Source organism: Pungitius pungitius, chromosome 14 (genome assembly GCF_949316345.1).
Source record: "Pungitius pungitius chromosome 14, fPunPun2.1, whole genome shotgun sequence".
Classification (NCBI taxonomy): domain Eukaryota; kingdom Metazoa; phylum Chordata; class Actinopteri; order Perciformes; family Gasterosteidae; genus Pungitius; species Pungitius pungitius.
In genome coordinates this window covers 17,747,992-17,771,037 of record NC_084913.1, presented here as the reverse complement: position 1 = coordinate 17,771,037, position 23,046 = coordinate 17,747,992, and the positions used below count along the sequence as shown (strand labels likewise).

At 40.5% G+C, this 23,046-nt stretch overlaps 1 protein-coding gene across 14 annotated transcripts in view; it reads left to right on the top strand.

Moving 5' to 3' along the window:
* nrxn3a (neurexin 3a) overlaps nucleotides 1–13,527 on the top strand; it is a 122,458-nt gene extending 108,931 nt beyond the window's left edge. For 6 of the 14 annotated variants that reach the window (XR_009941578.1, XR_009941577.1, XR_009941576.1 and 3 more), the window contains 2 exons: nucleotides 7,465–8,741; nucleotides 10,828–11,415. Coding sequence is in view for 4 of the 14 variants with exons in the window: in XM_037486933.2 (XP_037342830.2) it covers nucleotides 11,444–11,748 (305 nt within the window). In the remaining 10 variants the exon portion in view is untranslated. Of the gene's footprint in view, nucleotides 1–7,464; nucleotides 8,742–10,827; nucleotides 11,416–11,443 lie in introns of those variants that run through there. The other 8 variants (XR_009941579.1, XR_005121400.2, XR_005121401.2 and 5 more) reach the window with 2 other exon arrangements.
* The last annotated feature ends 9,519 nt before the right edge of the window (nucleotides 13,528–23,046 follow it).

Sequence of the window (23,046 nt, the reverse complement as noted above, 5' to 3'; positions counted from 1 at the left end):
ATTTGCTTGCTTTTTATGTGCTTTCCCTCATCTGCAACGGAGCATCACAGTATCGTTAAAGCATCACACCCCCATGGTTGAATAAAGTGTAACTTAAAACACACAAATTAATGCTAGTACACCTACGCATTAAACATTACCTGACATAAGTTATGAATACGAGTTATGAAATGCTTCAAATTCAAACTCCAAAGAAAAATTGAACTGATGAATCGGTGATAGAATATGTTTAATTTCATTCACTAAGCATTCATAGCATGAGCTACACTTGCACATGGGGTCTTCTGAAGCTGTAAACATGGTCACCAATATGCATACTAATTCTGGATGCTCAGAGGAATAATATGGTTCACGACAATACAAATTTGCACAATTTGTATGAGGGTGAGTCATGTTATCTGCACTGATGCTGCAAAATGTATGCCACCCTATAAGAGTCCAATGCTCCCATCCTTCGCTGCTCGCCTGATTTCATTTTGAAACCGTACATATTAACGTCATTCATTTTCATTTTTAGCTGAAATGCAAATTGTTGTATAGTCTCCATTGATTATTTATATTTTAGTTTTATCATTGAATTTTTTCTTTTTTTGGGTCATACTTTTGCTTTTAGGTGTACTCGTTATTCTGTCTTTTTTGTATCAAAATATTAGAAATTCTGAAATGTCTAAGCCTTGTGATAGGTTGGAAAATCAGTTTGAAAGAATTTGGGAATCTCCATATATAAGTGACAGAATTTGTAGGATACAGCAAACAGTCATGTCAACACTTCCATACTGAATAATCAAACTTTCACAAACCTTTCGGAGGGTTTTTAGTTGGAGCATGTTCATAACATGATTTTTCTGTTCATTTATTGTCCGCCTAAAACAATACAACAGAACCGTTTAATAACATTGCTTATTTGATTTATCTCATCAATAATTCAATTCCCAATAGCCACCCAAACAGCAAACTGCATGCCCTCAGAGTGCTGCTGTTGGGTTTACATGGCATGACAAATTTAGTATTTCGTTGATGTTGGGGGTAAAGACAAGCTGTCCCGGTCCTGTAAAGAAATTCCTGCTGCAGTACTTGCACATACTCCACTCTTGTTTTTCCAGATTTAAAAAAATATATAGATAAATGGTGAAAGTAAATTAAAAGGACTTCCCTAGACAGACTGGCCTGATATACATCACTACGCTAACCATGGTTATTATTATTATTAACAAAACAGCCAATGTTCCAATGTTGGGGAAGTTCTTCAACATGACATTTAAAAAGACAGCAAATATTGCAGTGAAACATAAAGACCAGATTTTGCAATGTATTTGGACCCAAGGTAACATTTTAAAACATTATTGATGGGGGTTTCAGTGCTTTTCTGATGGCCACTAGTGAGTTCTCCCTTCTGATGCTCATTCCCATTTTGCTACAGAGTGTGTGAAAGGTATGGAGTATTTGGGTCTTCTATGTAGCCTGAGATTCATTTGGATTTGTGTAGAAAGACGAAGACGGGGCCCCAATCATGCAATTGTTTACACAGAAATTCACACCATTTGAAACCGAACATCACTTTGACATTGACCGCATGCTGTTTTTCTAATGTAGTTTGCTGTATTATCTTTCCCGTTCTGTTGCTATTCTGAATTGTGTTATCCAGACATCATTGTTGTCTATTCAACGATCATCGAAAATCCCAAATATATTTTGGCCTCTCATGTGTCGCATGATGTTTTGGTGGGTCATTGTGGTTTTCACGTATATATATATATATATATATATATATATATTTATTTGGAGTTTCTATTTGGCTTTAAATGACAATATCCCTATTTCTATATCCTAACCCTAAACCTAAATAAAAAGGCAAACCGATGATGACAGCAATTGTTTTTTGGATGCTGTTGTACCCTTTTAATTATTCTCTTGCAAACTAGTATCTATTATTATACTGCATTTGAACCTATTTAAGTGTAGACGGCTTAAAAGGTTTTTTTGTTCTATTCTTTCCCTCCTCTAATGATTCTCGTATTGGTGAACTTTGATTTCTTTGAATGATTTTGATTGATCCTTAACTCCATGGCCCAGACTAACTCGGTTGTTTTCGTCTTGTGCTTAATTTGAAGATGAATGAATGTGCCCTAGCTTTCCACACCTTTGTTTGGTCAGTTTTGCTGCAGTTATGTTCTCTGTTGCAAATCTCTTGTGTTCTCCTTTCCTTTCAATTCATTCCTTAAGATGGTAATTGGCATACCTATGATAAAAAGTTCAATAACTGTAACTACTTTGTATATCTGGATATTATTTTTCTATGGGGATAAAGACAACCCCCTGGGAGTTTTCTGTTGTGTAAAAATGAGTTTATATGTTACTGGTCAAAAAATGAATTAATATAAAACCAGAGAGACAAAAAAAACACAAGAGATTTGCCTGAAATAAAATAGCAACCCTACAGGTGTATACCAACAGAGTCAAGCCTTTATTTGATATAATTTTGATGATTATGGCTATATTATATATATATATATATATATACTAATATCTTAGTTTCACCTTTTAAATTGAATAACTGAAAGTAATGAGCTTTTGCACAATATTCTAATTTTTTGATGAAAATGTCATAAAACGTCTATAAAACATTGAGATACTAGGCTAAATTCACATCTAAGTGGAAGGTTTTACATTGATGGAGTGGGTATTACTACTGTAGGAAAGGCTTTTGTGCAGGCCTCGTTAGGCACGCAGGTTTAGTTGTTTTGCTCAAAACGCAAAGGTAAGGGGCAGTTATGATCGATATGCTATCTGTATAGGCAGGGTTTTATATCAGCATCTTCAGCACTCCGTAGGCTTGCTCTTCTGTGCAGTTTCCGTTATCATGTTGCTTCGCTGAGGAATGCACCGCCATGTGGGCATTTCTCGGGTGCGGTGCTGCCTCCCGATCCTCGGTAGAGCCAAAAAATATATATATACGGAAATATTACGGAAAGTATACAGTATTACAGAACAGTGCCTTTTGTTAGATTCCATACCTGTTCTGTCAACGAAAAGTTGGAATAATGGAGGACAGAGTTATTCTCCCAACATTTGGCTGTACCCTTCGCCCAGCCTCGGCCATTGTAAGCCCGTGATTGAGAATGTGTTTTGCCTACCAACTCCTCCGCCACACAGCCCGCCTCCTCCTCCTCTTCCTCTTCCTCTCCTCGCTAGCTGTTGACCACGTTCAATTCTGTGTCCTTCCATTGTCCAATATTGTGTTGTGCTGTGGCTATATGTATATATATATATATATATATATATATATATATATATATGTATATATATATATATATATATATACTTGCAAGTTGATGGTTGATGAGATGCACCTTCGTTAGAGAAAGTCAAGATTGACCTGGGAGCAGTTTACAAATATAGGATAGATTTAGAAAAAAAGAAATGTATAGAAATGTGGTTGACAAATTATAACAACCATTTTGCATGTAAAGACTTTTTGTGATGAACTAATGCCAAAGTTATAGGGGTGGGGGCTGAGAATATTCAACGAAGACCCATTATAATACTCTTTGATCCACATTTCATAAGCAATTGATAATATAGGAAACAGGATACAATTTTACAAAATCACTTGCATGGACGTACCAAAGCATTTGCAATTAGTCAAAAAAGTAATGAGAAACTGCTTTTTTGATGTGCACACAATGATGTCATAATATATCAATTCTAATGAGAAATGTATCAAAGCAACTGAGAAAAACTGTAATACAATCCATACATTTTAAAATGCATTGCCAAATTCAATTCATTTCAATACATTTGATTTTGTAAAGGCTTTACAGTCTGTACACATGCAACATCCTCTGTCCTGAAACCCTCCCATCAGAAATGAAAAAAACTCCCCAAAAATGAAACAAACACAGAGAAAAAAGGGAAGAAACCATAGGGAGAAAAGCACATGAGGGATCCCTCTCCCGTTACAGACAGAATGCGATGATATGTCATGTGTACACAATGAACCACGTGGAAGATGTACCGTACGTTTGATTCATACAACAGAAATGATTCAACTAGTACCCAGGTGTGTGGCCGGATCACTGCAGGAATATCTACCGTCAGATATAAACACCATCTGATGTAATGTTGTGAAAAATGCTCACTCACTACCGTTTCTCTGTCGTGAGGCCTGCACAAATGCCTCTCCAAGAGTAGTTATCAGTATTCTCTCAACGAGAAACTTTCCACGATTACTGTCCACACAGCGGGCTCACAGGCAAGTGTGTGTTTGGCATCGTATCTCAATGCCTTATAAGGCTTAATTCTCTGTTGGTGATTTATTTTCAGAATTTGAAGGGTTTTTGTGTGTTCTATTGATTTATTTCTTCATGAGTAACATATAGACTGATTCTTATACATCAGAACATTCCCAGAGGTTACCACTTTGTATTTACCACAGAATTTTTCTTTCTCAAATAGACAAAGTAGTTACAAAGGTAATTACACTTTTTTTCGTGCCATTTTTTGAAGCAGAGGGCAAAAAAACAGGCCAGAGGGTAAAAGGGGATCTACTCCTGATTGATTCATTGAAAGTGAAAACTAGCTAATGCCAAGCTCTTCACATGTCAGAGCTATAGCCTTTTAAACCAGCTAATTCTTAAAAGCAGATACACCATTTTTACAGATCTCTCAAACAAAATCCCAAAAGGTAGAGAAACTTTCCAAATAGTGCCCAAGGTAGGTGTATCCTCTGGTTTATCTAATTTAATTGTGACAAGAACGGTGACAACACAGAATTGCAAAGGCTGCAGTGCCCTCTGGTTTGGCGCCATAGACATTAGAATTAGAGATTACCAGAATCCTGCATGAACTGTTCTAGGGTAGCTAAAGGGTTTGTGCATCACAATATAGTCAACATTTCTTCTATAATCATAAAGCATAAAAGTGAATATTAATTTGATGTAATGGCTTGATATGTATCTCATATAGTCATAGCAAAAACGTGATGCCAGGTTGAAAAGAAAAAAAGACATGAAGACCTTTGGTAAATGTAAACGGTTAAACTTCTAAACTGTAAAATGTTCCACTAAAGCAGTAATATTTATACACCATGCGTGCTCTGGCTGGAGTGACTGGTGTTCCAAAAACAGTTGATGGTCTCCTTTCATTTTCCCTTGAACATAGACAAATGCAATCTTATGGAATCTCTCTGAAGGAAAATGACTGAATGCAGTATCTCAAAAGAAATGATGGGTTAAAGCTGGTGACCCATAATGTTTAATAGTCAATCCTTTGAAGTGTCAAAGACACATCAGAGACACTGTTTTCACACAAGGTTTGTTTGCTTGAGTACTAACCTGAATCCGATTGGGGATGCTTTCACACTGGATAACTGTTGCTCCAATGGAACATTTGTATGTTTTCCTCAACAAGTGAATGTGAGGAGATGTTTGGGCACCTGTTTTGCCGTACGATAATGGTCGGAGCTATGTATGCAAATATTACCACAACACTTGGAGATGACTTTCACATCTGTTCTTGTACACTACTAGTCTCTACTAGTCTCAGGTCATACTTGGTGAGTGTTAGCGCACATTTCACGCAAAAAAAATGCCTTTCAGGAGGTGCATTAGAATGCTGAAAACTAAAATGAATTTCCAAAAAAATGTGAAAATACAGAAATGAGAAAAGCTGAAATAAGTTTAAAAAAATGCTGAAATGAGTTTTTAAAAAATGCTAAGATCAGAGCTGGGCCAGGATCGTGGGAACCACAGACACGCACTGCTCAGTCTATCGCACAATTGATTGGTATTAGCTGATAAGTGGAGTCACATGACAGAGCTATTCAGTCAACAAACCGACATCGCTTGGCCCTCCCTCCTCCAGCCTGACCCCGCTGCTTCTGTATCTGTATCCTTCCAGAGACTCCAGTGTCTCCCTCCGATAGTGCGTCCTTGTATGGTAAAAAATCCCACTATGTGGAACGAGATCAACATGAAGCGGTGAAGGTTTTATTGCCAGTGTGAAAGCACCCATTGAGTAAACTGCTATTGAGAAAATGTTGATGAATTGATCAGCTTTAGTTCACACCTGTTGACATTGCCAACAATTCCTGTGTCATGTACAATATGTGGGGTAGTAGCACAGTAGCCAATTTCATTAGATGGTTAAGCTATAAATAAAACATGAAAATATTGTGGGTATCAGCTTTAAGCCTTTTCTTTTGACCTTTCCCCATTCTTGAATCCTGAATACATTGCATGTCTTTCACAGTGGATTGTAAAGTATTGTAGATGTGTTCTGTGGTTTTATTTTGACCCTCTTGCCCAATGCTATTAGTTAGACTTGAGCAGTGTCCCAATTGCATACTACTGCAGTCTGGTAGTAATTTACTTTTTTCTGTTTTTGGGTGGTTGGAGGGGTAGTGTGTATTCTCAATCTGCTTACAGAATTGACTTGATGTAAGTGGGATGCACATCGGTTGCACATTGCAATGAAATGCACAACAGAAATAGAGAAGAATTGGCTTTAGCCCTACAACTGACGTCTGTTCGCACACATGTAGTATTATTTTGTTAATGCCAGCATAAACTTTAACATTAACTTCAGTCACTATTCATTAACAGCAAGGGATTTGGACTCAGGGCCTCATGTACTTACATTTGCAAACGTATTACAGCATTACGGCATTATCGGCACCACGGCCCAAACACCTGCTGGAGTGGAATGTGAACACTGAATCAGAGATGCGATGTCATCTTTGATTTCTTCCAGTAACTGTAATACTGCGTGGCTGCTTAATCTGTAACGCGTAATGATTTTGTGTTCACTCAACGGAAAAAGTGTGATCTTTGTGGCAGAAATCCTTTCAGCTCGTCCCTTTGCCTTAAGGCACCGCCTGGCTCGGATTACTGCTGTCATTTAAACCAGGAGGCATATGCAAGGAAACTCAGGAAGGAAATTCAGGTGAAGAGGCGGAGAAGCAAAACGATGACGCGCTTCCATCGGCGTTTACACAAAATATTATACATAATTAGGTGCAATTTACGCATCCCCTCCCATCTCTTCATGGGAGCTCTAACTTTCCATGTGACTTTCCATGTGACTCTCCTGTGAATGTGTACGATAACATGACACGGAAAGGACAATTGACCTTTTTCAGTCTCTGCGACAGGCAGTCTGCACTTTCACCTCAGTGCGGCTTGTTTGTACATACTTCGCCATGCTTTAATCCGCACATTGCAAAACAAATACACCTGAAGTGGGCGTACAACTGTAAGTACATGAGGCCCTTAGTGTCCGTCTCCTATTTTTATAACATAGGTCAGGCTCACCTTCTCCTAGTTTGGTGTTCTTTTTTTTCTACTTTCTCTAAATGCAACTTACTTTAAGCATGCATCAACATCCTGCAGTACAACTAAAACAAAACCAAAGAATAATAATAACCCATATTTCTGCCTGTCCCGTCTCTCTCTGATGTACATGCAGACTGCATGGCCGGTTCTTGTGTAAAGACTGACATTACGGACCAATTTGTCATCAAAAAACACACGAGAGAGGAGCCCCTCCTGTCGAGTGCCTCTCTCAACAGTGTCTGTTTTTATTGTGCATCTGGTTGTAGTGTGTTCAAAATATTGGCTATGTTCATTCATCTTAACATTTTTCAGTTGACATTTTTAAGTGATCATTTATTTTGTATTACTCCAATTGATCACTGTCATTTTAGTTCTGATTTTGGCTTTTGGTTTATTATATATGTTTGGTTTATTTTATTGTCAATTAGATATAACTGAAATTACAATGTGAAATATGTTTTGATATAATTACAGTTTTTTTTATTTGGAACTACTTCAGTGACTAACTTGTGTGTTTCATTTTCTACAGTATACTTTCCAGTCAAACTAAGAGTTTAAAAGTTCAAATCAAAGTTGCTCGATCAACTCAACTTCAGTCATTTTTAAAAATAAACAAAATCCCACAAATTAGTAGGTGAAGAAGTTCCTGATCCTCTTCCATTTTTCAGATTTTTGAAAAACTATTCTAACTAAACAAATAAGTCTTTGTTGAATAATATGACAAGAAGTAAAAAAAAAACAAATGAATTGCATGGCTAAAAAGTTGCAGTTTAGGGGTTGTCAGACTTTTCAGTGTTAGAGTTCTTCTGTTCTTTTCTGTATGTAGATGGGCATGTATATTTCTCATTGTTTGTATATCCCCATCCCTTCCTTACAGCCCAAAGCTCTAATGCCGCCCGACCGCTTCGTACTGCCTTTACATGGACATGGCAACTGACTTACACTGTCACCCTCATCACCCTCATACCCTATGTAGTATGTTCATAGGTCCCGCCCTCTCTTCACCTTCTCCCTTGTCTTTAAAGATATTAAAGTGTAATGTCATCCATCCATTCTACATGAAAGATCAAACCACAATTAGGACAAAAACGTTAAAATGAATAGATTTGAGATAATATTGAAGTCTATTGCAATGAAAAAAATGTATATAAACATTTTTTGTAAAAAAAAGAATAATTATTTACCAGGAAAAAACAAAACATAAAAAACAGAATTATGGTGTTTATTTTTTATGTTATGTGTTGTGGATGTATGTGTTGTTGCCTACTGTACCGTCGTGTTTAAGATAGAACACAATCTACAATGGATAAAAATGATCTTTAACGGTACAAAGTGGCTTTCCGACATTCTTACACAACTTTTCCTTTGTAAATTCTCTTCATGCCTAAATCATGTCGGCAATTTGTTGATGTAAGTTGACAATATACAGTATCTACCGTTACATTCTTTTGAAATTGTTTTTTCAAGATGCAGTTTGTAAAGCATGAATAGTGGAGCGTCGTGAAAGCAGAGTGACTCAAATTGTGTTATTTACTATTACACATCACTGAATTATTTACACCTTAATGATCCACCAATCATTTGAAACTAGGTAGGTGCTAATGGGAGTGTCCCATGATAAGGGTTACTCTGCACACTGCACCAGGCTTCGAAAATCATTCGAAAAGATTTATTCAGCCACAAGCTACTGATCCTGGTCATTTTAAGTATGTATTCCTTATATGACAAAATGATAAACAATCAAAATCTCACCATTCAACAGTATACAAACATTTACAAATGCTTGTATTATGTTTATACACAAAAGGCTTACCTGTAACCGCATCTATTAGAGAGGCGGGACCTAAAAGCTTACAAACTGCATCTCCTATTGACTTGTGACAACTGAATAAAACCCTTACAATCAAATGGCCTTGATCGACGGTGTTGTGCTTCTGAATGCATATGTTGGTGTTTGTGATTTACTTACCGTTTTCTTTAAATATGTATGTATTGTGCATCAAAGATTGGGTATGCACATACTTGATGGCAGTGGATATTTTTCCCATTGTCAAGGGCACTTTGAATGTTCACTCCAATAATACCTGCTTGAGGTCATCTTTTCATAACCAAAACTGTAACTTTGTTACAGACCATGTCATAAAATACATTACAACAGTGTGAGAATTAAAGCCTCTATTTTTAACAAATACAGAAGGGAATGAGACTTCATTGTTTAACAAGCAGCAGTATTGAATTTTCATTGCTAACAGTACAACAAATATAAGTCGCTCTAAAACAGTTTCTTTCTAATGTGTCAGATTCATACAATGTATTTATATATACATATAACTTAGAAATGATTGTGATTGTGCTTTTATATTTTCTATTTACCAGTACTTAAGAAGATTCTGATTATTATTATTTTATTGTAGTATAAAGTAGGAGCATGAATGTATTGAATCATTTATTCCGGGACTAGGTCTCGGTTTTTTCTGCCTCACCAAAGCTAAGAAGGTTCATGTCATGACATCTTTCACTCAGGCAGTGTGAGCATTCAGGTGACTTTGCTCTGCCATCAATAGAGTATAAACTTAAATCCATTATGATTGGATTGCATTTTCTTGGTCACAGAGCTGCTCTTTCCACAAAATCATTGTTACGTTTTGAATAATCAGACACACACACACACACATCTGATCCTGACCCGTTGATAGTCTGTAAAAATCTTCTCCCGGAAAGGTTTCTATTCCTACGTAGTGAACTCCAGATGATGATATATGAGCTTTCTGGGGTTTTGCATATGGTAATTACAACAGTTGACTGAATTATTTGTCATATATGATCACAACTTGGCTGGAAAATGCATCCAATCGGTTTTGATTAGACTGAAAAATAACTAATTGTGCATCTAATTAATTGACCTCAAACGTATTTTATTTTTATTAACAGCTCTATCTTCACTGTTAAAAGTGGCAAAAACAAACTGATTGTTTGTATATTCTTATGAAAAATAAAATGTCAGATGGACGTAACTTTGACCTCCAGAACAGCTCTGCAACCGAGAAATGTGTGTAGATCCATTACTAAAACTTTCTGTAACTAAAACAATAGGTTTAAGATGATTGGAGAGCCATTGCCAATTTGGAGTTTTGATAGTATGTCTTATTTGATCTAGGTTATTTTAACTATATGCTTTGCTTTGTTTTTTGACCACAAGTCCTCTGCATAATTCAGCAAATGCAGTTTATCACTTTAAAGTAACGGATTGTACTTTCTTTTCAGTTTGATAATCAATATATTGAGTACGGAACCAATATACCTTATTATAGCAAGCATATTGAATTCAAATCAAATTTTACTCATCTTAAGCCTATTTAAAAGCTTAATGTATGTCAATTTTTGAGTTTAATTGTTGCCTGTTTGTTGTTTTGTCTAGATGTGTTCATTATAGGATATACTATGAAAATGCTTATGCTGGCCTCTAACATGACTGCCTGTGTTTGTCCAACCTCAGGAGCTGAGTTAGTCAACCCAGTACTTCAGGATCCATTAGTGCATCCCTGTGTAGCTCCCCGTGCACCCATCCTTCCCACTCCCTCCACACACCACTCACTCCTCACCATTGTTGAGACCACCAAAGAGTCCCAGTCCAAGAACACTGAGGCGGGGGTACCGCGGCAGCGCTGATTGTGATGATGATGGCTTGGTGATATCGGGGTATGGCTCTGGGGAAGCGTTCAAGTCTAACCTGCCCCCTACTGATGATGAAGATTCTCCTTGGTAACAGATAAGACCTCATCCACGTCAGGCTTTCAAGGTGGCTACAAAGCTCTTACACCCAGGACTTTTAGACCTAACAAAGCTTCAATCCCAATCTCCAGAGGCGTTAGGACTACCACTACCGCCATACTACTAACCGCCGACCAGAGCCGCACCACCGCCACCTCTGCCTCCACCGCAAACCTCAACAATGTTCCGGCCAAACAGCCAGCTGGCAAAATGAATTTACCGCGAGCTAAAACCCCAGCCCGACTTAGTGTTGCTTCCATTGCCCACATCCTTTGAGGTAGACAGCACCAAGCTGAGGGGCCCATTAATAACCTCCCCAATGTTCCGTAATATACCCACAGCACTCCCCACAGAGCCGGGCGTCAGGCGAGTTCCAGGGCCCTCGGAAGTGGTCCGTGAATCTAGCAGCACCACCGGAATGGTCATCGGAATAGTGGCGGCGGCTGCCCTGTGCATCCTCATCCTTCTGTATGCCATGTATAAGTACAGGAACAGGGATGAAGGCTCCTACCAGGTGGACGAGAGCAGGAACTACATAACCAACTCAGCTGTGCAGAGCAATGGCGCTGTCATCAAGGACAAAAAGCAGAGCTTGAAAGGCAGCAACAAGAAACAGAAAAATAAGGATAAGGAGTACTATGTGTGACTGTGAGACTTTGGTGAGCATGAAAGAGTGAAGAAAGAAAGCCCTAACAGAACATTTATGTATCGCTTTCCTCGCGAGGAGCTATGACAAATGATGGTAATACATGGAACTTGAATAATATACTGTGCTGAGTAGTTGAAATGATTATATGTACTGTAATATAAAGCACACTTACTATTGTAAGCATAACGAAAAGGCTAAATAGCAACTTTAGAGACCTTACTCTTCTATCTGGTCTGAGACGTTATCAGTATAGATTTTACAGCTACATCATTCTCCGAAGTGACTTTTTGAGCTTGGTGATCCTTGGCATTATACAACTTTTTTTTGTGGAAAAGTATTCATTACAAAAGGCTCATAATCTTATATTTTCAGCATGTAAGAAACATGTAGTACTTAACAAGAGGGGTCAGGCCAACTGTAATTTAAAAAAAGGACTCTTGGTACATCTGAGTATGACACATTTTTATGGTTTATACATTATACAAGTGTGTTGTCCAACATATTTTGCTGAAAGCAAAAGGAAAAAAAATACAAGATATTTCTGTGTATGAATGATACCAAGTGAGAAAAATTGCCACAGATCTCCTGAAACCTGTTTGCTCTGGCATCTGATTCGTATTGTTTGACAGACGTTGCAGAAAGAAGTGGCTGTTTGTCTAGGTAGAAATCAACTGATTGTTAACTGCATGCCAACCTGATTCTACAGTAAAGTACAGTACAGTAAAAGTCCAGTAAACGGTGTTCAACTTGGACCATGTTCTCTTATTTAATGCCAAACAATTATTCATTATCTGATCAGAGCTGAGACCCTAACCTGTTTTCCAAACCTTCAGAAGTATTGAACGTGGAAAAATCTCTTAAAATGTATTATTGATGCACAGCCAGTGGTGGTTTTATCTTTTTGCAAAACTGTATGTTGGTTTGTTGCCTGTTGTTCTCATTTTCTATGGAGGAGTGAGGAGAAAGATACATGCAGTACTACAACACTGTTAACAAATGTTTATACAGAATCAAATGTTGAAAGTGTCAATTATATCTGCTGTCACAGTAAACTGTGTCAAAAACATAAAATTTGTTTACATATTTTATTACATGCTAGCTGTTGTACTTTGTAGGTAGAAAACTGTACATATATCATGACAGTTGTAATTTTTAGTACTTCTATTGTACAGACACATGATTTATTGACGTATTTTATGACAGATCTATTAACTGTTAATTTAAATGGCGAAAACTTGGAATGTGGAGAATAACATTGATACTTCATGAAGAATAAAATGTATTGTTAGCCTAGAGTTCTAACCAGAGATGTTTCTAAAGTTGCATGAATATTGAACTACTTGCAGTTGTCCAACAAAGGTGCCCTTTCTTCTGTATCATGGCTTACATGTTCTGGGGTACACTAGTGATATTTCCTTTTGAAAGAGAATAAAGTCCGAGTTATGACGAATACAGAAAGACAAAGAGGCCGTAATAGATGGGTTTTCACATCTCAGAAGAGCTAAAATGGTGGTGGTTTTTGTATGCGTGTTGGGGTTGGGTTGGGCCTAAGTGGGACTGGTCACCTTAAATCATTGTCTTGTCACCTTTTTATCATTAGTCAATGATAATATACTGTCCATTTGTGTTTCCATTATCTGCCATTTTCATTTAATGATGTAAAGGCGCAATCTTTTACTTTCCAGAAGTCCACAATTTGTGTTATAATTGTTACTTTTCATAACCTTTTTTCATCAGTTTGATAACAAATAAAACATTATTTTTTCTCTGAAATTATACTGCCGTCCTTGGATGAATACAGTAAAGAATGATTAACCATTTCAATATGTTTTACCAAGATTCATCAGGAAATGCGTTGGCTTTGAGGAACCACAAAACTTTCTTTATAACCTTAAAAACTAGTGAGCAACAAAAACAGTTAATCTATCTGCTGCATCAGCACTGTGTGGATGTGGTTCTTGCTCACGAGTTGATGTCATTGATTTGTTGGATTAAGTTGTTTGTACTGTAGTAGTGAAGTTAAAAGGGATGTGTACCACATACTGGTGTCAGATCAGATCTCGGGTTGTGGCTGTCATCTATTGGATTTCTTTTTAAAAATGTTCTGTTAACTTCAAACTACAGTAGGACATGATTGAACCTGTGACTACACTCTTAATTTGACAGCAGCTTTAAGATTAATACAGTGTCAAACTGATCCTGTGCCTGGGGGGGGGGGGGTTCTCATTTAACACGGCCGCGGAAGTCTAACTTCTGCCTGAGCAAATCTTTTCACAACTTGAATTGAAAAGTTCCACACCTGTTGCACATTTGCATTGCCAGGACCAAAAGTAATTTGCATTTTAAAGTACTGTATTAACAGATATTCATTTGTCATTCCCCAGTGTATCCATGAATAACATATCAGTTGTAATCCTTCTCTCTTTTTTACGCATTGTACCGTGGACAATATTTTGTAGTTCACAGATGCTTTTCAAAAAGCTCACTTCTGAAAGCCAATGCTGGAAGCCAATTGTGGTTGAGGATCACAATCTGTAAGATTAAAAAGTTATTGTGTATTCCAACATATATTCATCTACAATCATTTCGACATGTAACAATGTGAAATTTGTACTCAACCCCAGTGTAAAATCAATGAAAAATGTTTGCAAATAGGAGACAGAATTGACAACATACACAGTGTTATGTGTCGATAGAAGAAAGATAAACTTCCTAAAACAGGGAGGCCGGGCTCTGGGCGACAACACGATGTGCCTCTGTGTGAAGGAGCACCGAATATCTGTCATCCTAGTAATACTGACTGATGACTGAACGTTGAACATTATTGCAATTTTTCCAACTTTCAGATATCTATATTCGTTTTTAATCACCACCAAATTATATTGAAAAAGGAGTTATACAGTGGTTGCACATCTGTTTTTGCTTCATGGTAATCTTCTGTTGTTGGGTTAGTGTGGGTCCCTTGATAGTCCCTTGCAGCTTTCTCCTTCACCGTTGTCCTGGTAGATCCTGCAGCCTCTCTTCTAGGACCATTGTCTGTCTCCTGTATGGTTTTGTGTATTTAGTCATTGAAGCCAACATTCTTCCATTTCATTCCAACATTTTTCCATTTCTGCTATTTCTGTTTTCAATTCTATCTCGATTTTAGGGATCTCATTCTCTGAAGTGGGGCTGGTCGTCAGAGGCTTTTCTTTCAGATCATGGATGTTCCTCTCAGCTTGTGCATTGTTTGGAATAGAGGTTTGCTGGCTGCTTGCTGCCTCACCTGAAACACTAGCACGTAATTGACACAGAGTAACTTGACAGTTGACTTCTTGAGTTTGTTAAGTCTCTCTGCCTCATTAGCATTTCAATGATGACCGCTGGGTCATCGAGGAAAGGCTTTATCCGAAACTTAATGTCATCACTCAACAGCCATGTGTCCATGGACCTCAGGATTTTCTTACTCATCAAATTAGGACTATACTGCTCCTCTGACTCGTTTTCCTCGCAAACTATCTAATAGTCTTTATCTTTGAGAGAGTCAAGTCGTTTTCATTTCTATGATATTTCATATAGCCCCGGGGTAATGGCTTTTATGACTGTGTGATGGGTAGAGCTCTCCCTCCCCCCTGCCTGTTTGGCCACACCACCTTAATTGGTGATGTCTAACAGGTGTGACCAGGTGCTCTTTAAATGCAAGTTTTTGCCCCAGTAGAGTTAGAGGGGGGCTTTATGTAGGACTCCCCCATGTGTATATTTTTCGGATAGCTTATTTGTTTGGGCAAAAACAGCAGTTGGCCGAAGGTTCTTCTTAAAGAGGGAGAGGAACCTGTATCCCTGTTGGCTCCCAGGTGCCAAATTCACCCAAGTCTATAGATATGGAGGAAGGCCAGATGGACTTACGGGACTTGGTGATTCAACTCAGGGCTCAAAATGAACAACTTTCACAAGAACTTTCAGCAACGCAAGCGCGTCCAGCAAGCTTGATTCCTGGCTCTTCCGAACTTCCTGGCCCCTGTGGATCTGCTGGTCTCCCTGGTGCAGCGCCTAAACGCCTCCTCTACATCCCCAGAGAAAGGAAGTGCCCCATGTTTAGGGGGAATGTGGGTATGGGAGTAGTGGAATGGGTCCAAGAGGTCCGTGCTAGCATGCGGGCCAGGCATTTAGCTCGCATAGATCAGGCCTATTTTATTTACGATCATTTGGAGGGGTCTGCCAAAGATGAGATCAAGTATAGACCCTACAAGATCGTGAGGATCCAGAGAAAGTTTTGACTATACTGCAGGAAGTGTATGGATGTTCACTGTCTTATGTTGCTTTACATAAAGGATTTCTTCTCCAGAAAACAGCTAGAGGGTGAGTCTTTGCAGGACTACTCTAATGCTTTATTTGAGCTTATGGAAAAAATCACGAGGAATGCTCCTCAGGCTATACCTAACTTTGCCATTCTATTGAGATATCAGTTTGTTGAACATGTTAATGATTCAGATCTCCGCAGAGCTTTAAAACAGGTTGTACGTGCTAAGCCATTGGTTACCATCTTGGATGTGCGAGGTGAGGCGGTCAGATGGGAGAGGGAAGGTAGACAGCTGTAAAGTAGGCCCCGCAGTTTTTCAATCCCCTCCATCTGTGCTACCCACATTTCAAGGGTGTCGGAGCAGAAGAGTACATCATCTCAAAGTGAAATGGCTGAGATAAAAGAGATGCTTAAGGTACAACAAGGGCATTTTGCTCGTAATTGCGATAATGCAAGGGTCCCTGTTCAGCAACAGCGCCCCCAGTCGCATCCTATGCAAAGGTCAACTGCTCAAAATCAGCCGTCGGAAAACTAATGCCCTCTCTTTTGCAGAACCACGATTCAGAAGGGGGCATTACAGGTTCATGTTATCCAGTAGACGAACAGTGTCTCTCTCAACTTGTTAGTCCTTGTCCACATGTTGCAGTGAGCATTGGTGGGGTTGAGGTAGACTGTATACTGGATACCGGGTCCATGGTCTCCACAATTAAGGAGTCCTTTTTCCACCAGCATTTCGGCAACTCTCCCCAGGCCAATGGCTAATGGCTACAACTTACAGCGGCTAATGGACTTAGCATTCCATATGTGGGGTATGTAGAGCTTGATGTTTCTGTAGGGGGTACAGTTATTTCCAAAAGGGGGATTCTAGTGGTCAAGGATCCTCCTGGTTCTTCGCCCGAATCTGACATTCCTGGTGTCTTAGGCATGAATGTATTACGTGAATCTTATGCAGAGTTGTTCGGGCAACATGCCTCATCCCTTTTTGATGTCCCACTTGTGAAGGAGGCTCCTGAGGCATGGAAGAAAGCTTTCCAAAAGTGTCACGAGGCCCGGGCCAGACCTGCAACAGGTGCCATTGGCGTTGCTAGGGTGAGAGGGAAACATCCAGTTTACATAACCGGGGGGACAGTTAAATTGGTGGCCGCAACCTGTTCGCAGAAACGTTTTCCGCCTTTCCAGGCTTTGTATGAACCTTTTGCCAACCAAGAAGCCCTTCCTGACGATTTGTTAGTATCTCTTGCTATGGTCACAGTGCATCATGGTACTGCTTACATCCCAGTTGTGAATGTTGGTGACACTGATGCTAAACGTTACCCCCGCTGTGCCCTAGGGACGTTAAACCAGGCCCAGATAGTGAGTTTACCTACAGGCATCAACGAGGTCCCCAGGAAGCCAGCAGGAATGGGTACCCTGGCCACCATGAGTTCTCAGACAGGGCAGGTGAAAAACATCTCTGATACCCTAGCTTCTCTTGATCTTAGCAATGTTCCAGAGGCAGAACAGGCTAAGATATGGTCCATGTTTGAGAAACATCATGCTGTTTTTTCGGCATTTGAAGGGGATCTGGGATGTACTAACCTTATAGAGCATGAAATCCCATTGCTAGATGATGTGCCTGTGCGACAGAGGTTTAGGAGAATCCCCCCCTCAGATTATGATTCTGTTAAAGCCCATATCAACCAGATCTTAGAGACCCAGATAATCCGAGAAAGTTGCAGTCCATACGCGTCCCCAATAGTCCTCGTCAAAAAGAAGGATGGAAGCCTACGGATGTGTGTGGATTATCGTCAACTCAACAGCAAGACGCGCAGGGATGCCTTTCCTTTACCTCGGATAGAGGAGTCCCTCGATGCCCTGGCAGGGGCACGTTGGTTCTCAACTATGGATTTGGCAAGCGGCTATAACCAGGTACCGGTCGCAAAGAAAGATAGGGCAAAATCAGCCTTTTGTACACCTTTCGGCTTGTTTGAGTTTAATCGCATGCCCTTCGGCCTCTGTAATGCGCCTGGTACATTTCAGAGGTTAATGGAATGGATCTTTGGTGCACAGCATTTTCAGACACTGTTACTATACCTGGATGATGTGATTGTCTTCTCTTCCACACGGCCATTTTTAGGCTTTTGTACCTACTATCGACGTTTTCTGGAGGGTTTTGCAAATATTGCAGCCCCCCTACATCGCCTTGTAGCCGACATGACAGACGCTCGCACAAAAAAAGCATCTCGGAAGATAATTGGGGAGCTTTGGACTGAACAATGTGAGAGAGCTTCCAGGACCTTAAATCCAGATTAATCAGTGCCCCTGTGTTGGCGTATGCTGATTTTTCTCTGCCTTTCATTCTAGAGGTGGACGCTAGCCTCAGTGAGGCCGGTAGCATATGCCAGCAGAACCCTGACCCCAGCAGAGCAAAAAATGCCCAATTACAGCTCCATGGGGCCTGAGTTTTGGGCCTAAAATGGGCAATGGCTGAAAAATTTCGGGACTATTTGTTAGGTCAAAAATGTGTTGTATGGACTGATAACAACCCGTTGGGCGGCTCAACTAGCAGCTTTTGACTTCTCCATTCGGTATCGCTCGGGTCGCTCTAATGTCTCTTTCCAGGCAGCATCACCATGGCAATACACCGCCTGATCTGGGGACATTCCTCCTAGGAACTGCCCTCCGAGAATTCCTGATGAGCAAGGTTGAACCTTCAGTACAGGTAACCCAGATGTCTGTGTTTGCCCTTCCATCTCCAGCATGCAGATCCAGTGTTGAGAAGCTTCCTTCAGTTTTGGTGCTGTAAACACCCCCCAGACAAGAAGGAACACCAGGCTCTTTGGAAACCAGTAACTGGTGCGACAGTGAAATAGGATGGTGGAGAAGGAGGGGCTCCTATATCGTCGCATTCACCGTCCAGATGGTGGAGAAGATATTCATCAGCTGCTGCTGCCAGCCTCCCTGCGGGAGCAGGTTCTCCAGCAACTTCATCAGGGTCATGGACATCAAGGAGTGGAGAGAACTACTAATCTGGCCAGGTCTGTATAAGGATGTCAAGGACTGGTGTCAAAAATGTGAACGATGCACCCTGGCCAAACCCGTACACCCTGCTGTGAAAACACCCATGGGCCATCTGGTAGCTTCCCGACCAGATCAAATCTTAGCCATTGACTTTTCTCTGCTAGAACGTGCTCGCGATGGAAGAGAACAAGTTCTCATTATGACTGATGTTTTCTCCAAATTCACTCAAGCTGTCCCGACCTGTGATCAAAGGGCCTCCACTGTGGCAGGGGTACTGGTCCGGGAATGGTTTTAAATGTTTGGGGTGCCAGCCCGAATACATTCGGATCAAGGCCGGAACTTTGAGAGCTTGTTAATCCAGCAGCTTTGCAGTTTCTATGGCATAAAAAAAACACGCACCACGCCATACTACCCCCAGGGGAACGGCCAATGTGAGAGGTTTAATAGGACCTTACATGGCCTATTACAGGCTCTTCCACCTGTCAAGAAGCCAGATTGGCCCAGCTACCTCCCACAAGTTACCTTCTCCTACAACACGACCACCCATCAAACCACTGGTGAGTCACCATACCTTCTAATGTTTGGCCAAGAACCCCAACTTCCTGTTGATTTTCTCCTTGGCAAGATTCAGGAACCAATTGGAGGTACTGTCGGTGATTGGTTGCAAGAACATCAAATGCGCTTCCAGACTGCCTTTGATGGGGCCAAGGAAAGGATCCAAGCAGCATCTCGCCTCAGGAAGGAACGACATGACCAACATGTGGCTGGTGGCAACCTGACAGAGGGTGAAATGGTCTACTTGAAAGACAACAGTGCTCGAGGCAGAGTGAAGATTCAGGACATTTGGCGTCCCCGGAGGTACAAAGTTGTCAAGGCCCCTTCTGATGGTGGAGCAGTGTATTCTATCGCACCCCTGGATAACGCAGAAAAAATAAAGCATGTCCATCAAACTCTCCTGCGACCAATCCCACTTACCACCCCTATCAGTGAACCAGACTCTGGGGAGCAAGGGAGATCAACTACCAATGGAGGAGATTGCGAACCGAATGGTGAATGGTGGATTGTTCCCCAACCAGTGACAGCTACGCTAGAGCCCTTGGTTTCCCCTCCTCAACCACCTGCACCAGCTGAACCTATTGCTGGCACTATATCCCCAGTGGATATGGATAATGCTGACCCTATGGAAGGATCCATTGCAGTGCCCCTTCGTCGAAGCCAGCGTGAGACAGCTGGGACACACCCAAACCCCCATAATCTCCCTTTGCCAGCATGGAGAAGCGGGAGAGAGGCTGCAACTTATCGGGTAACTGGGTCAGGTAATATGCTCTCTGCCATTCCTAGGCTGTGGAAGTAGTTTCCCTTGAAACCGTGCTTTATTTTTGTTTTAGGGCTGATTCTTTGTTTGTTTTTTATTATCGGCGGGTCGCCGACAGAAAATGGGGGGTAGATTGTGATGGGTAGAGCTCTCCTTCCCCCCTGCCTGTTTGGCCACACCACCTTAATTGGTGATGTCTAACAGGTGTGACCAGGTGCTCTTTAAATGCAAGTTTTTGCCCCGGTAGAGCTAGAGGGGGGCTTGTTGTAGGGCTCCCACGGCATAGGTGCAGCACTCGACATATGCAGATGGGTGCCTGTTTGAGCAAAATTTAAAGGTATGTCTGGTTTTTGAAGCAGTGGTTTTCTTATTGTTTCATGTTTTAACATGCACTTTTAGCAGTGTCAATGTTTATTGGAGTTATTTACTCTACATAGGGTAGAGGCGGGGCATTACATGTGGGGCGCAATAGTACAGTAGTGAGTAGTGAAAGCCAGGAAACAGGAAATTTGATTGGAGGTGTGGAGATGGTGGTTGCAGTCTCAGCCAATTCCTGAGCTGATGACGCATGGAAGCTCTCAACCAATCCTCGGGCTAAATGGTTCTGATGACGATTGAACCAAATGGCGGAATTACACTGAAACGTAAACACTGGACTTTGAAAATATTGAGACTCTCAGGGAATGGGTCGGGCAGCTGAACTGGGTAACCCCAGACTGCCGGGTTCAATCACGTTTAGGCTTAATTCAATTGATTATGTTTGTTTGTGATTCACACTGCACTGGGTTTTGTTTAAAACTTTGTTACAGAATGAATATTGAGTTGATTTTAAATGAACATCTTTTCAGATTCATTTTGACGACGGACCTCCACAGAGGGGCCTGCCTCACGAGGTGGACCTGACAGGAATTCCATATATAGGTTCTGTAGGAGAAAAACATCTTTAATTGTAATTGAACCAATTATTCAGTTTTATTTTGACGACTGACCTCCAGAGAGGGGCCTGCCTCACGAAGAATACCGGACAGGGATTCTCTACAATGGGTATGTACATCACCATATTATTACCTAATCAAAACTTGTTTGGATTGCATTTAAAGTTGGATTTCCTGAATTATTGTCTAACTTGGTGCTGTATCTAATACTCTTTGCAGGAGTCTGCGTAGGCAGAAGGTGTAGCAGCAACCACATAGGGTTAAGACTGGTGACAACACGAAAAAGATTATAATGGTCAAGATATCATTTTTCCGTTTCTTAAATATACAGTCTTACCAGTTTGTGAGGTGAATGTTGATTCCGGAGTTATCTACAAGCTATCTGGCTTAAAGCTGTCCAGCCGCCGCTTCGGGCACTGACCAATCCAGGGTTTTGTTAGGGGTGAAAGTACAACAAGCGAATCCAAACATTTAGCAACCACGCCTTTTATCAGCCAAGATCATGTCTAAGGCCATTCTAATTTGCCCAGCTGTAAGGCTGGTTTTAAACAATGATTGATTAATATGTTATACATCCAATCAATGAATTGTTGACCACAAGGAAAAAGGGGTTTCAAATCCAGCTAAGATCTTGTTCCAGGCTTACAAATCTTTAGGCACACGTTTATGTATTCCAATAGCTTCTTTTTTACCTTGAGATGTGGATTCATGTTGTTCAGTCATGCTTTAGATGGCTTTTTTGTGCTGTTACTAAGGTATTATTTGTAGTGCTGCGCACTGTGTTTATTGTTTCAGGGAATGTTTCTTGGTGGCAAATGAGTTTCCCAACTGAATATTTTTTTAAATTGTAAATGCTCATGTATATCAAAAAGTCTCCTAAGGAGGTGCTCCTTTGGATCTTTGTCAAGCAGGTCTGTGCGGATAGTTTGCATAAGTTGACATACTGGTAAAATATAGATATTTAATTCTACCCACACACAACCACCAGAGGTCCGTTCTGGATGTGGGTCGATTAAAGGATGTCCCTTGTTTCTGAGGGATTCAATTCAATTTATTTTTAAGAATCTCTAAATTGCAAATTACAATTTCGCCTCAGAGGGCTTTACAGTCTGTACACATGTAACATCCTCTGTCTCAAATCCCTCACATTGGCACTGGAAAAACTCTCCAAAAAAAAGGAAAATTAGGGAAAACATCAGAGGAGGATGCCTCCATGCCTCCACCAGGATGGAGAGACTGCAATGGATGTCATGACTACTGAATGAATGATGTACAATATGTACAATACATTTAATTCCTACAACAGAAATGATACAAATATTATAGCAAGCCAAGTGTATGCAGCAGGACTAATGCAGGGACAACCACCATCAAGGCACAAATACTCAGTGGAAGATAAAGTTAATGTTGACAGTGAGAGTGAGAGTATTTGGAATAATAATGGTGTTAGAAGCGGTAGGTGTCACCAGGTCCATGGCAGGAGGCAGAACCAGGGTGCAGATATAACCAAGATCCATGCAAACACGTGAGGTGAGATAGCTCAACAACTCTGGTGAAGAAAGTGAATTAGGGATGAAATCCCACTGAAACGTTTGTTTGAAAAAAAACTTGTTAAAGAGATGAGGCGATGGTGGCGAATGGAGTGGTGTGATGTGCTGAGAGCTGCAAGGTTGGCGTTTCAAATCCCGGCTGCCCCATGTGCCATGTCAAAGTGTCCCTGAGCAGGACACCTGACCCCTAACTGCTCCCCAGGCAGAATGTTATGC